At 35.4% G+C, this 17864-nt stretch overlaps 1 protein-coding gene across 5 annotated transcripts in view; it reads left to right on the top strand.

Moving 5' to 3' along the window:
• Positions 1-17864, top strand: part of ASXL3 (ASXL transcriptional regulator 3) — a 131412-nt gene that overhangs the window by 53393 nt on the left and 60155 nt on the right. The window contains exons 4-6 of one of the 5 annotated variants that reach the window (XM_065830325.2): positions 2603-2711; positions 4058-4169; positions 13690-13814. In XM_065830325.2, coding sequence (XP_065686397.1) covers positions 2603-2711; positions 4058-4169; positions 13690-13814 — 346 coding nt within the window. Of the gene's footprint in view, positions 1-2602; positions 2712-4057; positions 4170-13688; positions 13815-16601; positions 17429-17864 lie in introns of those variants that run through there. The other 4 variants (XM_065830324.2, XM_071804156.1, XM_071804157.1 and 1 more) reach the window with 4 other exon arrangements.

Genomic DNA, 17864 nt, shown 5'->3' with positions numbered 1-17864 from the left:
AAGTGTTTCCAGCATCCCTTGTGGGTAATGTTTGGGAATTTTAACAATAGTGTTTTAAAGGATGCTGCTGCTGACAGGAGAACAGGGAAATCATTGGTTAACATGGGTCAAAATAGCAATGATAAAGGACACCATGGAATTTCAGTGTGAGCTGCGAGCTCAAAATAAATCCACCCCGCCGTGTCCAGACTATGATTTTGTTTGTAACTTTATTATATGCAGTTTCTTTTGTGCTCATTATAGACATACCCAAGTCCAATTTTCATCAAGGGTGGATATGGCCCTTTGTTTGCGTGCCAAATTATTTAGGAATTGCAGATATCTGTATAAAACAAGCATAGCAGTAGTTAAAGTACTGCTTGGCTCAGTAGCTGATATGGTTTTCGTTGTAAGTCAGAGAGTTGTTTCTATTGTCCACTTGCCAGTTGGCAAGACTTTGAAGATTAAGATATCTGCTGTGAGCACAGTAGTGGTCATGAGGTATTGCCAAATCGTCTATTTGGGGTTCATTCATCTCGTATCATTTTAATTCGTTAATGATATCTAAAAATAAGTGTGGAGTCCAGAATATTTACATCAGAACAGGAGAAGAATAAAAATCATGCATACATACACACACAGAGTTTTGTTTCTTGTTGATATATTGAGTTTGTCTTCCACTGCAGAGTCAGCAAGTTCTGTCTGTCTTGCAGAGAAAGTCTTTATCTGTGATAATGTTTCACTAAAAAGATCCAACACTGTGAGAGTCGAACTTGCTTCACGTTATGTATGTTAACATATGGAAGAAATTATGCAGCTAGAACTGTTCTATCAAATGCTTTGTGTCTTTGCTTGTCAAACATTAATAGAATAAGGAAAATGTGTAAAGAGAAGTATCCTGCTTATTCCAAAACTGTTTTAAGTAATTGCTAAAGTCAATGAAATGAGTTTATGTTTTCTGTGCTACTGCTAGCAGTATTTTTATAGTTCTACCCAATTTAGTTTTGTATTCTGTTATAGTGTTATATGAAAACCAGATGTGGAATTAGTTTTATTTGCAGGGATAAAAAAAAAAAAAAGAGAAACAATCAATACTTCACAGAATTTTCATAGTGCTGAGTATATTTTGAATACTCATAAAATAGATATCTATTAAATATCTGATTTGTGTATTAGCAAGCAGCATTTTTACCTGTGCTTTTTTATTTTAGAGGTAGCAATGTGATACATTACATGACCATCAGTAAATAAATTATATTGGACAGGACTTCCTGTCCTGAGGACATTTTATAGTTTAATTTTTACTGGAAGAGCAATTACCACACTAACCATCTTGCCATTAAATTAATACATGTACAGTAAGGATGAATTTTATTGAAACAGAGCCATGGAAATCTTTGTATGAAAGATGACAAGTTCGGCCCAGTTTTATCTATAAAAAAATGTCAGTCATGCAATTTTCAACAAATATTGCATGTTATGTTACAATATTGTATAATAACAAATTGTAGTTTCTGATGGACTTTTGAAGCCCTATTCCTGGTTTATAGTTGAGTGTATAATTAATCCTGGAATACTTAGCAGCACACTTAATGTAACGCACAGGCATTGTTCCACTTAACCAAGTGGAATATATTTACGTGGCTAAAGATAAGCGTGCGTGCAGGCTGGGGACCCCAGGGAAGAAGCACAGTTTCTGATTCAGTCCCTGAGTACACCGTGTACATTAGTCAGTAAATGAGGACAAAGATGTGATAGTACGTCTATAAATCTTGTCCTTTAATTTTAAAATTTAAATTAAACAAAACCATGTATGACTACCTTTTTCCCCATCATTTCTTAGATCAACTTTTCAGAATAATATAAGAGTAGCTAGGGTAGAAACGTTTGCTTTCTTTTTCTGATGCAAACATGGATAAAACACAAAGACATCCCTGTACATGTACTGTTCTTAATGTATTGTGTTTCTTTTAAAATAGTCTCTTAACATGCATTCCACAGTGATATTACAATTACTACCTTGAGTAGGTCAGTCTCTTAATCTCTGAAACAACTCTAATTAGAAAACATGCTTGGATTTATGTATAGTAATGCGTGCTGACTGTGTTAAGCCAGAAGATGGCTTAACTGTATATCACTTTTCATTTTAAATGTGTTCTTCCTGGGCTCTTTACTATTCTTTTGTTGCTTCTCATCCTATGGGATGCAGCTGCCCTTGAACTTGGTCCTGTTTTGATCATTCATGTGCAGCAGCCACATTGTCTGTAACATTTTAAAAATGTGGCTTCATGGTGTTATTTACAAAGTAATTTCACATAAATATTTGGACTTTGGTTCTCTTAGAATGTGGAGCTGGTTGCTGTATGAAGAAAAGCATAATTATAATTCACAGACTTTTTGCCTCGAGCCTAGGGGACAGATGCATATGATTAAGTTTGAAACTGGCCTGTTATTGTAATGTAGATGTTTTCAGGGTTGAGAGAATTAAAAAAAAAAAAAAAAAGAAAAAAAAGGGCAAAAAAAGGCTAGGCAAGGCAGGCATGAGGTTTTTTTAAAAAAAAAGACCGAGGGAATAGTTTTACAAGAGACACTCAATCTTGGACTGCACAATTTTATTTTTCAGTGGAACCTCTCCATTAGCTTGCCTGAATGCAATGCTTCATACTAACACTCGTGTAGGTGATGGAACATTCTTCAAAATCCCTGGGAAGTCAGGACTCTACGCTCTCAAAGTAAGTTTAAATTTTGTATATGGAAAGTACGTAGCTCTATTAATCCATTTTTTGAATGTCTCAATAGATACAAAGGTAAACAGATTAGATTCTTTGGAGAGGAAATGACCTGATAGTCCTTCTAACTGCTTTCAGATGTCTTTTAAAAGGATTTATACTGGAAGTAAACGTTGAATGTTTTATCCTAGAAAGCAATACATGTTCTTGAATTTGGCATAAGGTATGAAAAACGTAGCTTAGCTAAAATGCTGATCTTTCAGAGTTGTACACAGAAAGGCCCTTTTTTATGAGCAGTGAGATCAAGAGGGTCACTGACTTTCTCATTAAGTAATTGTGTTAATGTTTGATTTTTTTATAGTGAAAAGTTATTTGCAAGTCTAATATAAATCAGCTTTTAATCTGTAGATTGCAGCATTGCTTTTGAGAAGGAATATAGTTACAGTGATAGAATTGTACCTTTATGCTATTTCTATTCCTTTTCCTCTTTGTTTTTCTTTTTTGATATGTATATGATGATTTCTGTGGGTGGAAATTTTTTCTTGCTGTACATGGTCAGACTTAAAGGGGCATCACAATAGGAGTGGAGGAATGTGAGGCAGAGGTGAGAAACAAGAAACTGAGATTATATGTTTGGCAGTCTAAATGTAGTCAATTAAAATTTTGGGCCGCTGGGAAGCATCTTTTGTAATTTATGACAGATGTATTTGATGTAAGGGTTTAAAAAATATGAAGCTATATGAATTTGTCTGCTCCTGATAACTAAATATTCTGTATCTGAGATTGAATGAATAGTTTCCAGAAGCTTCATTTCTCAATTTACTAAAACAAATGCTGTTGTTTTTCTTTAAATCGGGAGATATTCTTGGCATAAATCCAGGTATTCACAATCACTCCCTTGCTTGTGAGCTCCAGGTTGCTTCAGCTGTTTGAATTCAGGAAACAGGCAAAGGCAGAAAAGAAACATTAAAGGATTTGTGTTTTGCTGCAGCGTTGTGGACACTCAACTGCAAAACTAGGATTTTTAACAGCCAAACAAGTCTGTTTCTGTTAAAAAAAGAAAAATAAAAAAAAAAGAAAAGAGGAAGATCTTATATTTTATTTGACATTTTTGAAAAAAGAGTATGTTATGACTTGGTGGAACAGCTTTTTTGGTTTTGATTTGCTGATTGTTTCGTGGAGGTCTGTTTTTATGTCTTTCTCTGAAGTAACTCACAAACGCATTTTATTCTGGTTTTTGAAAAGTAAGCGTGAGAGTACATGGCAGTAATCTATTTTCGGAGATGCAGCAGAATCATGATTGATTCTTTCTTGTTAATTTTGGTTTTCTTTTTCTGTTTTAACTGTAGAAAGAAGAATCAACATGCCCTACTGATGGAACATTGGATTTAGGATGTGAATCTGAGTTAGATGGCACTGAAATGGCTGAGACAAACAATAATAATGGAGAAGAAAATGGTGGTAGGTGTTTTAACTTCAATATTGGAGGGCATGTTTTGAGAAAAGAAAAAGTATTGTTTACTTAAGATTTACATGGTGTAATTTCTTAGCAGTGTAAATAATGTTTTGTACTCAGTGGAACTATTTTTGGGTTACTTCCACTCTGTTTTGGCCTTATACAGAAATCAGGAAGGCCAAGTTCCTTTATTTGAGTTACGTTTGTAAAAGACGATGAGTAGTGCTGTTGGGTTTGTTTTGAGTAGTTCATTTTTTGGGTTACAATTTTTTTGTTCTAGGCACCACAGCTAAACAGTAATTTGCCTTACCGGGCTTCAGACTTGCGGTTGTCAGACAGACATCTCACTGTTTTCAGTGCAGGCATGTGGGGTTGGTCCCTCAGTAGGATTCTGAGCACAGAACAAAGGTTTGTATTTTTTTTGTTTCAGGAAGAGATTCTCCTGAGTGCCATGTTGACATAAAGACATGTCGAAGTATCAAATCCTGTGCTTTTTTTTTAATCTGAGATAATGACAAACTGAAACATTGGAAGAACTTGAAAATGGCAACCTTAGAAATATTTTTTCTTTTTGAAATATAATAATTGCTCATAAAGAAAACACAGTTCTTCAGTGACCTAAAATTAATTGCAAGTAATAGAAATTAATATTATTCTTATTAAAACTACACTCACGTAATACTTATAAAGTGAATGCTTTATACAAAAATCAAGCTTCCCGGGACCTTTGAAAGAAACTTGCTGCCCCTTCACAACATGTCCCACTGCTGGACTGCAGCATACTGATTTGGCTCGCTTTGTATACAGTGAGAAGGTGTCCTGTTTACGGCTGGGACATGAAAAGGCTCAACTCATGTTGCTGTTCTGCCGCAGACTTCCTTTTTGATCTCAAACAACTTACGGAGTGTCCATGCTGCGCCTGGAATGGACCGATACTGCTATTTCAGTATCGCTCAATTGAAAAATCACAACATGCTCGGTGATAGGAGTAACAGAACTACCTAAGACAGGCTGTTGTGGATTTAGTGGTGAAGTTTTGAAACTCCGTGGAAAAACAAAAGTCAAGAATTATTAAATGGCTCTGCTTCTTCATTTTCTTTGATATGTTATAAGTTAACAGACTCTGCTTGTGCAGTAGTTTTATGCTTATATAGTATATACTGCATGCATAAGTGAACATGTTAATATATATTTGTGGTTCTTCAACAGTTTCTGTCTGATACTGAGGCAATTAGCTGAAGTACACTTTCCTAAGTGGAGAAAGAATACAGCAGTGAAAAGCAGTGTAAATACAGTTACAGATCAGAAAGCAGAAGTTGATGTTACTTGTTACAAACAAACAAAAATCATGGCAAAAACCTGGCAATTATTTAGGAGTTGTGGGACGTAAATAAGGATACCAAAATGCCAGAAGTAGAAAATTGCTGGGTTTTCACTGGGAGGAGGCTGCATGCTATTTTCGCAGTTTACAGTAATAAAAATAATTCTAGCATTTATGTTGACATAAAAGAGCAGCTGCTAAAATTAAACATTTTTTAGATATTCGGGGTAGAGCAGTAAATTACACCTAACTTGTTTTTAGAGCAAAGAACTTTCCATCATATTTCATCTTCAACAAATCTTGGAAAACTGCAATATATTTAACTTTTCGAAAGCAAGACATTTTAATTTTTTGTTAATGTCACGCACTGGATATATTTAAAAAGAGTAAATGGGACGGCAATAGCAATTCTATATTACATATAGAAAGGCTGATGAGGGATGTGATCAATAATGCATTGGAGACAGCCTATCTTGTATCAGTCAGCTGATACAAAACATACTTTTATCAAACATATTTGATAATAGCTTTTCTTGAGATTGAAACTTTTGTTGTTAAAGGTATCTGTTGATATATCTGTAGAATTCTATAAGTGATTTCATTCACAGTGTAGAATGCTTGGCTTAATAACAGCACTATGCCTGAGAAATGTAGCCAGTTTTAAATGGACTGAAAATTACAAATTACTAGATCTGCAAAGGTGTGGGAATCGCCCTCCACAGTAGGAATTTTTGCTATTTTCTTGAGGATGTGATTTGACCACTCTTCATTGAATATCTTTGTCAATACTTTTTGAAAAATATAAAATCCTTCCTGCTTAAATTTATTGATAATAAATAACAATATTGAGACCTCTCTTGATGCCTTGCAAATGATTACAGTTGAACAGCATGAATTTTTTTAGACTTTAAAGTGAAGGAAAAAAGGTCACATTTGTGCAGTGGAAACATATATTCAATAAATCAGTAAATCTGTAAAGCATTTTAAGATCACAATAGAAAATGAATTGAACATGAATGAGATGCTTTTGCTAATTAGTTCAATGCAGTTCTTGGACTATAATTCTGGTAGTACTGATTAAAGAATATAGGCACAATGTTTCCTTTGGGTATAGCACTAGTTAAATGATTATTAGGGTATTGCATTTGTCATAGCTGTAAGAAAGAATTAAGAAAAATAGGAAAAGATTCAAGAACTTCTGAATGAAGAAATACCTTCTTTGCTCTGTGAAACTTAATAGAGACAGTCAGTTTATCAGAGATGAGTTGGTGACTTGATTGACTTGTAAATATTTGAGAAAAGGTATTTCTATAGAAAATAATTCCTCTAACAGACTGAATCTAACAAGATGTCTTTCAATTAAACTTTTCGCACTAAAGCTGGTATTTGTTTTCTTTCCAGGAAACTATTCTGTGGCATAACATTCAATTCAGTCCAAAAAACACTTGATGAAATTGTCCGACCTGTTTTTTAGAAAAAGTCAATAGATATAATGTCTCCTTTCAGCCTTAGTATGTGTGTTATCTATATAAGAATGGACATTGTTTGCACTTTGTATTCTTAACTGGTTGCATTTCTATTTGCTCTTGTTTCAAATGTGGTAGAGTCCAGAAGCCTCAGTTCTGACAGAGTGATCAGTAACTGTTGAGCAAGAGTTTAAAAAGTGCTGCTTTAAAGTTAGGTAGAAGCAGAGGGTGGAACCCTAAGCAACAGCCTCAGTCTGTTTGTGGGCTTTTAGATTATAGTCTCCAGCTTTTGGATTAAAAAGTACCAGCTGACACTCAGAGAAGAAACACATTATTCCCCAGCAGGCATATTTTTCCCAGTATAAATGCAGGCTACTGAACAGTTTTATTAGCATAATAATATAAACATTCCTCACAGTTAGAAACACATGACTTAGTGAAAGCTGTTACTCCACATCAGTATTGCCAAACTGACAACTGGAATGGCCACACCTCAGGACTTGTATTTCTTTCCCCACCTTCTCCAAAGGCATATGTTAAAGAAACTCTTCATGCTACAGTTGATTTTGTTTGGAATGGGATTTATACAGAAGTTCTCTAGCAGCCTCATATATTTTTATAAATTCCATTTCCCTCAAATACAGGGTAGCGTGTAAAGATGCAGTCGGTAAAAGAATTAAAATCTCAATTACTGTTGCCTGGGAAAATGGTGACTATAATATCCCTTTGCCCATCAATAGGTTGTTCTGTTCTCAAAAACCATTCGTTGCTGGGGTTTCTGAAGCCAGGGCTAATCCATCAGCCACAGAGCGGAGCTGATTAAAAATTGTCTTCACACAAGCCAGTGGAATGCACAATGATGTAACTCTGGAGGAGGTGGCAATTCCTACAGTAGCGTGACTTCCTTCCCCAATCCCAACCCAAACATAGGTTCTGATGTTTGCCCAAATATGAGCAATATATGTCTCCTCTTGAGACACTTTGATTTTCAGCACTTCCTAAAACTACGAGTTACAAACATGAAATGGCAGAATTAATTTCTTAAGCAGTTTTCTTAGAGGTAGTAGACAAAATGATGGATGATAGAGGATCAGATTCATGCTGAAGCCTGAAATTTTGTCTCTGTAACTACTTTGCTCTTGAACACTTGAGCTTTTGGGACTAGGAAGCCACTAGGATAACTCCTGTAGTGAGAAATGAATGTTCATCATTGCTTGAAACCTGAGTCCACATTTAGATGTTCAGCTCCTTTTCAGGCATGGAATTTCTTCCAGTTCAGGGAAACCTGTTATCCTTAGCATCTCGGCTCTTGGGAATAATATTGGGTGATTCTGCTGAATATGTTTGTTGCACATGGCAACATCTGGATGTGGGATGGGCTCTCCTGAATGCAGGAGGGTGGTAACAGAATAGCAGCTCGAACATACAGAGTTTTGGATGATGCATCAGAAGGAGACAGTGTTTCACCTTTTGGTTTTTCTTAATCTCACTGCAAGTAGCTATAAAATAAAAATACTGTCCCCTGGATTAAGTTTAACTTCTGTTTGTTTCATTGCCACTGGAGCGGACTCATAAGAACTGGAGAAGATACTGTGGAGCTTGAGGGAGAGATCTTTCTCATCTGCTTGTTTTGCTGTACAATAGAGTTAATGAGTTAATCAGTGGCTTAGTGATGATAGGCTGTATATTTGTAGTGGACAATGTTGACTTCCTTTGGAATATGGATTAACAGTTTTCAAAACTCTATGAAATGTTTGGACTCAAAAGCTTGCTGAGAATATAATGTGATGCAGTGCAAGCTACTAAGCTGATGTGGTATTTGATGTCTTTTTCCAAAAAATACTATTTAATATTACTTATTCTTCCATGGTGCTCCTATTGCATTTCAAAAAGGTTATTACAGTCACAGTAGTGTCCTTGATGTATGCATCTGTTTTTGCTTAAAAAGGTGAACTTGTACAATTAACTAACTCCCAAACTGGTTTTCATATTCAAGAGCTGATGGCACCAGTCAACTTCTGAGTTGTTCAGATTTTGTGAGCTGGGCTCTAGAGATCAAAGAGTGGTGGAGGTGAATTACTTGATACATGTGTGTCAGCAAAGCCTGACCATTTATGTCAATATAAGTATAGGTCTGTGTCACCCAAAGAAAACATTGAATTTTATGGATATTTTAGTGAGAGATTTTGTTTGTGTTTTCCTAAGGGAGTTCTCTGTGATGTTTCATATCTCCAGAGTGTGTGTGTATATTTTGTGCTTGAGGTAGACTTAATTCTTTAGCATATGGTAGCAATATTAATTTGTGTTTCGTAATGAGGCCATTGGTAAACAATCTTTCTCATCTGCTGTGGTTTCTGTAACCGAGAAGGAAGTAAAGTGCTGTTGATTTTTCTGGTTTGATTTTAAATCAGTATGATCTGTCTGAAATTGGAATTAATTGTGCTATTAATTTTGGGAAAATAAGCCCCTTAAAGCACTCCAGGAACTTTTCTGTACATCTAATTACGTAAGTCTGTTTATAATTATTCCCAATAACTTTCAGTGGCAGTGAGACAGAATAATTTTAATTTGTATTTCTATTTTTTTTTTCTTTGAAGAAACATGTCTTCTAATATAATATTAGAAAGTATCATATCTCTTGGTCAGGGAAGGTAAAAGGTAATAAAAAATTACAGACATAGCCTGTAAAATTAGAAAGTAAATATATAGCATTGATGATTTTTATAAATGATAGCCTGACAAAATGGAAGAGAGGAAGTTATTTTAAATGGAGGTTGTTAGAAACGTTTTTAACATGCTCTTTTTGCTAAGTAATTCTAATTCTATCATTCATGTTAACACTCTCTGAGCACTCACTGAGGAGGTCTTATCTTCAGAAACCCAGCTGCTCTTCCAGCTCATAACCTAACAGTTTATGTCTTAGTAGCTGCTTTTAGCTTTATTCCTTCACTCAGTCCTGGGCCTTAAAGAAGCCAGTTTAAAGAATGGAGCTTAATTATTCTTCACTAAATGGAAATGCCTCCTGTAGGCTTAAAACTGCTCGTGTTCTCTTTTTCTACTGTAGCAGTAATGGTGAAGGCTCTTTATTTGCTACCCAAATATTTTTCCTTCATCTGCTGCATTCTTTCAGGGTTCTTTTTTTTTTTTGTTTACCTCCCTAGCATCCAGTGTGGTTTTAGCATTCTTTTCTGAGAAATCTTTTGAAGAAAATACGGTTCCAATAATATTAATGCATCTTTAGTGCTTATGAGCAAGAGTAGTTGCAGCTTTCCAAAGTTGTACATATGTACAACGACCACTGGCTTTTATTGAATTTGGTCTTCTTTTACTCTGTTCTTTGATTCCTGTAGCATAACTGCCTGCTCTGTTCTTAAGGCATTGTTTTTTTCATGAGGATTGTCAGTGTTCACTTCAAACACATATTTTTCTGTCATATTTTTCTCTTTTTTGACCTTGACTCATTCAGAGAAAAGCAGATAGACTTTATCTATGTTAATGAACAAATAAATAAACCCAATTTTCTGTGGTCACAGCCATTGTAGTATAGTGAGATTTTGGCACAGATTGATTTAAATCACTAAGTAGCAGAATGTGTTTTAAAGAATAAATTTACTCATTGTCCCATATTTGTATTTCTTTTCCAATAGAATAGCCAATTCATGTTGTTTTGCAAACAATATCTCGATTATCCTCTAAATAAAACCTGTATATAAATTTTAGTATTTTTTTTGCTGGTAAAGTGAATAGACTGTATAAGTTATTAAGCAATTGTATAAATTAATGCAATGTATTTAGATTTTTATTTTTCTCTTCCACTTTTGGAAAACAGGCAATGCTATCTCTTATTTACTAGATGGTTAGGTTTATTATCATGATTCGTATCAAGATGGTTTGAAATGGAAATGGAAATGTAACTAAAACATGGAAAACAATATTTAAAGTAGCTTCTTACTATTTTAAGCTACTAGATATATGAAGGAAAATCTTTGTAATTACAAAATGTTTTAGAAAGGACATATTATTAGTTGTTAATAAACAAAGTTGACTTTCACTGCTCCCCATGTTATTTTAAACTTTTAAGCAGTGGATTTCAACCTCACATACCTATTTCTTTAATCGTAGACTACAGGAAAAAGTTTGGTTTTCAGAACCCTGAAAGAACTAGTTTGGGGTTGTACTAAACTGAATCGGCCTGGAGTGAAGTATTTATTCTATGTCTGCAGAAAAGATTACAGCGGTGGAAAGCTATTTATTGTCTCAGTGGGTTTCAGCTCCATTCACTCAGCAGAACAATCCCTTTTCCTTGGTTTAACTTTGTTGTCAAAACTTTAAAGAATCAGAAGCAAAAGAAACCAATACATTGATATTATTTTAATGTAAAATCAAAGTAACAATAAAAATAAAAAAAAATGGCATCTAACAGATCCTGTCACAATTTCAGGGCTTATTGTTAGAAGAAAAATCAATGAAAGCGCAAAATTAATATAGAGCTTTGTTTAGTTTTATTCCTGTGCTGTATCATGACTTTGACAATAATGGTTGTATTGTTGAGCATCAGCAGTTAGTGTTGCCAAACCTCTCCAGGATGAACTTTATCACCAAAATAAATAGGGAAGACTCTGGGATAATTTCCTAGAACAGAGTCATGAAAATCAGAATTTCCCATTTGAAAAGACAGTAATAGGAGTTGCAGTCATTCCAGAGAACAGGAATAGATTTTTCAAGACAGGTCATGTTGTATCCTCTCTTAGGAGGGATAGTTAAGTGCATAAGAGTTTCCATTCATTAGACATTTCTAAATCTGCTCTGTTCTTCTAGCTCTGGGGTTTGTGCGCTCACACTTTTTCTCTTTTTCTGTTTGTTTTTTTTTTTTTCCTTCAGTTCTTTGACTCTCAGACTTTGCTAGAAAACAGTAAAAAAAATATATTTGAAAGAAAAGACAAAAGCTGGGTAATTCAAAATGTCAGGTTTTTATTTTGGTGTACATGTTCTTTCTCTCAGGAGCTTGGCTATTGCAGTGATTTAGATTATATAAACCAGCTATTGTTTGTTTTCTGCTGACACTTTGCTGCTGCTTTAAGTTGTCTTTTTTGATAGTAAGCTTTGCTCATCATGCGGAAAAGATTGATCCAAGCCAAGAGGTGGTCTAAACTCAGAACCTGTTTTGTGTTGCAACTTCGTGTATTTTGACAAATCCTTCAAGTATAAGGGAAAAAATGTGACAAATATCAGTTATAAATCTTGTGACAAAATAAGATTTGTCTTATCTGCTAATGAAAATTTTTAATCTAATATGAAAATTATCCTGACATAGTGGCAATGCCATAAAACAGAGTGCAATATCTTGTTTGTGAGGTATTAATTATTTTTTTCTTGCAGTGTGAAAACAAATGCTTAATATCACGTGTCTTATTGTTGCCATTAAATCTTGATAGCTAAATTGTTGCTTTTTTCTTACAAACACGAAGAAAAAATGATTACACTATTTCTTCTATGAAACATTGCTAAAGGCAAGGGAGTTAGAATGCTATTTCAGATGTCTGCTCATCCCACTGAAGGATGGGAGGAGAAAACCATAGACAAACAGAAATATTGGTCTAAAATTATTTCTGGCATGTGTCTGAAGCTGCTTTGTCTGTCTTCAAACTGTTCTGGTAGGTATGAGAAGTATGGCAAACCTTGGAAAACCATATACAGCTGCAGAACACTATAGAGAAGATGTGGCAACACACAAACTGACTTGAGTCAGCAGAGGAGAATTGAAGAAAAGCTGCTTAATTTCTGGATCCAGGCTAATGCTGTTTTAACTGGGCAATCTTAGGACACTAGTGAGAGGAATAGTAGTGCAAGGCATCAAGAGTGGAAAGGTTTTTACAGCCCCCTTAGTCAAGCTTGCTGACTATCAAGACTAATGGGATGCTCCAGCTATTTTTACACCTTTCATTTCTGTTTAATAAAACTGTTAAAAAAAAAATCACATTTCCTTTTATTTTTAACTAGGAGACTTTCTCTGTGTCTCACGCAACATCTATTCAAGAGGCTGTTTAAGGCAAGCACTGTTGTATTTGTTCATTAAAACATGTATTATCTAGGATGCTGATAAGCAACAGTGCATAGCACCTGAGAGAACCGCACTCCTCTTTGCAGGATATTCCAGTCTACCTGTTAAACAGGAAAGTGGGCTCTTTGCTTTACAAAGAAGTACTTATAAAATAGAAGAATCTGGCTCATAAGAAGCCTTTACAATCTGGCATGAAGTTACACATTTATAAATATTTCTAGAACACAGGGTCATCACTGTCTTTTGTATAAATGCACATTTAGCCACATAATAATCCATTAGAAATGTCTTGGTGAGGAAGATAATTTTTGTCTAGCTTCTGTGTGAAAACCATAGTTAAACTATTTCAGTTACCTTTCAGGACCTGGAAGGCAAAATATACAAGGCCTCCAGAACTGCATAGAAAGGGTACGATGAGGTACAAATATTTTTGAAGCAATGCATTTATTTAGAATATGGGCAGACTTTCAGGACATCTGGACCTCAAGATTAGTTGAAGTTGTTTTTTTCCAGGCACTGGCTTTTTTGCCTTTTTTTTAAATTTCTTTTTTTTTTTCCTTTTCTTTTTTTTTTTTTTTTTTTTTTTTTTTTCCTTTCTCATCCTCAGGATTTTCCAAGATACAGGGAAGATAATCCCTATAATGGTATTCTGATGTTTTTTTTTTTTTCCCCTTTAGAAGTTTGCCCAAAACAGACATCTGAAGAAATGTCTTCCAATCGTGATTCAAGCCTTACTAATGCACCGGTGCAAAGCAAGCTAGTATCTTCCTTCCAGCAGCACACAAAGAAAGCACTTAAGCAGGTAAGGTCATATTGACTGATAATCAATTGTCTTCCCTTTAGCATGTCTGTCTTATACAAATAAGATCTCAGCAGAATTTCAAGGCATTTCTAGAGGATTTTTAGTGCTTTGTTTAGTAGTGTCTGATGGTTTAAGTGCTTTTCAAGTCAGCAGAATTGTTTATATTATCACATCCCTGCTTTTCCTGTGCAAGCATTTGTGTTGGAAAATTTCTGTGAGGCTTAAAATTAAAAAAAGGTTTTGAAAGAAGTTCTACAGATAGGTAAGAATCTGGGTATACTTGCTGTTCATATTTATTTGTAGTTTGTTAAGTGATTTTCTTTTATACCGTATTTGACAGCACAGTGTATAAAATCAGAATAGTTTTTGGTTTTTGAATAACTTTGGATGATTAAGGTTGCATGATAAGTATTAACGCTTAGCAACAGTAACTGAGTATGGAAAGTCAGGTATTAACAGAAAGCATAACATTATGAAAATTATTTTTCAACAGTGCCAAATTAGTTCAGCTTACAGACAGGCAAATGAAAAAGAAAAACTAAAAAATTATAATTCCAAAACAACTGTTCCTATCTCCTCTCAATTTTGAGGATGTAAGAAGTGTTTTAGTCTTGTGAAGACTATAAAAATGAAATACAACTTTTTAAAAGTGTTAGCATAATGAGATGATGTTGTTGTTTTGGGTTTTTTTAATTGTAACTGCTCTCTTAGTTACAGTTAACAGAGGTCTAGTATTTCATGGAGTAGTTTATTGCAATGTTGTTGATTTAGGCTGAAGTTAAGCAAAGCCTGTTCACATCTCCTTCTCAAACACTTAAGTATTTTGTCTTAGTTTTTCATGCAGTTTAAATCCACTAAAATTAATAGGACTATCATTCACATAAGGGTATCTTGTTCTTACAGGCTTTGAGGACTGGAAAGGATTGTTAGATTGGGGTCTCATATCTGTTCGGTCAGGAAACTTGAGCAGTGGGCACAAAGCAGCTCACTAACTGTGTGGATAGTTGGGAAAAAGACGCTTTTTGTAAACTCTTCTTTTGCGATATGTGAACTTTCTTAGGGGTGGAGGGAGTGGGCAAAGGGAAAGGAATGGAAAAAAAGGGGCAAAACCACAAATATTAGGACTTGTATTTTAAACAATAAAGATTTGTATTTTAAACAATAAACAATTTTAAACTCTACCATTTGTCACTTAGCAGATGTATAGCAAAGTAATCAGAATAGCTTAATTAATATAAAAAGTCATAACATTAATGGAAATCTTTGAAAACATTCCCTAAGGCTATAGGGCTAGAGCAACATCAGAAAGTTAAGTAATCGATAAAAAGAAATCAGTTTTAATTAAGTTGATGGTAATTAGATCCTGAACTTCTGACTATGAGAGTGTTATTACAACTATCAGTAAAATGTTTTCTTTGTGTACAGTACGAGAGAAATGAACATTTTTATTGTGGAATAGTAGAGGATTTTTGCTTTCTTTGAAGTTTCAGGTGTTGGCTACTGTCATATGCACTTTGCAGTTGTGATTTAATTTGATATTGTAGCAGAGGTGAATAAACTTTAACAGTGATTTTATTTATAAAATTGCTGTTGGAAATTTATTCTTTCACTTTCCAAACTTTCTGTTGCTTTTATGGATACATAATACCTAAAATTTGTACGAAGAAGAACCTGTGTTACCTTTGAATACACAACAAACTTTAGACAGTTGTATGCAACGCTCCTCTAGCTGATACTAGCTTACTAGTTCCATGCTGAAGTAACAGAAGATGAGCCATCATCATGCTCTCAGGAAGTGCTTATGCTGTATAAACATATCTATACTGTATATGTGTTGTAATGGGGTCTTCCCTAGCTGTTGCTTTTTTTCTATTACTAAACATACTTCAGAGAATGAAAACCTACAAGATAGTCTTTCAAACAGTTTCCTACTCAATTTCTTTAAAAATAGTGGACTCTTCACATTAACTTGATCTCGTGTGTGTTTGTTTCGTAATCCATTAAAATTAAAGTAAGAGGCAAGTTGATCATGTGCAGTACTGCTTGATGATCTGAGCTAGAATGAGATTTTCCCCACTGTTTATCTACTTATTAACTACTCAGTCCTATGTAATTATCTTTAAAGTGTTATATGCTGAATTTACATATGATTTTATTTTTAATGAAATCTAGAAGTTTATTCCTGCAAAGAGCAATCTCACATTTCCTTGTGAGAGCCTGCATTTTAGGATGTTCTCAGGAATCAAATTAGTCACAACACTGCATTTCTAGAGCTATGCTTGGAGCTTGGAGAAAAGGGCATTTTCTGAGTCCTGGCTCTTGGTCTTGACTTCTCTCAGGCAGCAGTAGATCTAGGGTACTTGACAGGGGCTAGGGAGGCCTGAAGTTGTCAATGGACTCTCACAAGGTCTGTATCACAGTTCAGACCTTATCTACTCACCTTTCAAAGGCTGGGCTGCCATTTCATTCTGGAGACTTTCCAGCTTCACCACCTTCCATAGCATCCTTGTTGGGAGAAAGGTTTTTGAGTGTTTTACATTTGGGTGTGTTTCAATGCTTCTTTTTTGGTTTTGAGAGAGTTTCGGTTTTGCTCTTGTATCATATCTGAATGTAATACCCAACAAAAGAGTTCTCATTCATGAGGGTTTAGACAGAAGAGTCTGTGGTGTAGGTCTGCCTTTTACACTTGGCTTTCTGATGGCAGATTTTACAGATTTCTGTTTTGCTGTTGGAAGTGCTTGGGTATGTGTGCCCAGCTGTTGCTGATCCAGTACCTTTGAAAAGCAGGTTTATGGCATGCTGTCACATGCTGGTTTCCTATCAGTACTGATCAGTTCCATACTGATTTACCTCATTTTCGCACTCGAGAGTTTTGGCATGCAGACCTATGTAAGGACCTCTTCCGGGGAAAGTACTGAACTACATCTGCATCTGCTAGCAGTGGTACATGGTCACACTACTGTGTGAATTATTCATGCTCTGGACAAGGCTAACTCAAGTACGGACATCAAGTCATGGCATAGTATCTACCATGCTCCTCTGTGGTCCAGTTTTTGTTCCATTGACTTGAGGTGATACTTTTTTTGGAAGTCTTCGCTATGTACACATTTGTTTGTATCTATCAAGATGTTCTTGGAACATTTCCAGAAGAAACAATCATACCTGCAAACTGGCCTCATGTAGGTAACACTGAGCATGTGGGAATGCCCAGGACATTGAGGTGGTGTTAGTGTTTGTTGGACTCTGATAGCCAAGTATTAAGAGCACCTTGTCCATCAGTGTACCAGTTGTTTCCTGGGGCAGTACCAAGAGAGGATAAAGAACTTGAAGATGCGCTGTTAAGATGTCTGGGATGATAGTAGACCTCCCAGACATGGAAGAAAATCCTGCCTCACTTTTGGCACTTGGAATCAGCACCAAGAAGGGTACCCATAAATTTTCTATTGGGAGAAGAGAAGGATACTCCATTCAGACTCAGGATCTGAATACAGACCAGGACATGTCTGAGACTGTGCTGGGCATCCAGTTCTCTTTGTAGAGACAGAAACTCCAGAGACAGCAGCCAAGTGGGTTTGGGAGGAGAGAAGCTCAGGAAATAAGGGAATCTACACAAGGTATGTTACTGCCTCTGGTTTGTTTTGTTTTTCTTAACTTGGGGCTTTGTCTGCATGCGTGGTGGCTGGGATCATAGATGTGCCACTATTTTATTCATAAAGTGGGTAGATGCAGTTTTTTACAGAGAAGGAAGGCACCCATCCATATGACTTGTTCTTATAGTAGAAGTTGCAACTCCACACCCTTTTTTTTTTTCCAGTGGATGCTGTTAGGCCCCAAGCAGTAAGAGCTATGGGGAAGTTACAGTTTGGCTCATGTGTTGCTTCAAATAACATTTAAGGCTGACTTTTCTAGCACAACTGTAATTATTAGAAACCAACCAAGAACCTGAAGCAACAAGAGACTAAATTTCAGAGCAGAATGGTGTGCAGAGTAATTTACCCTTATTTACCTAAATTCACACGATTAGTTTATCAAGATTTCTTTGTTAAGGAC

This window comes from Patagioenas fasciata, chromosome 2 (assembly GCF_037038585.1).
Source record: "Patagioenas fasciata isolate bPatFas1 chromosome 2, bPatFas1.hap1, whole genome shotgun sequence".
Taxonomy (NCBI): domain Eukaryota; kingdom Metazoa; phylum Chordata; class Aves; order Columbiformes; family Columbidae; genus Patagioenas; species Patagioenas fasciata.
This window is presented reverse-complemented; position numbering and strand designations above follow the sequence as displayed.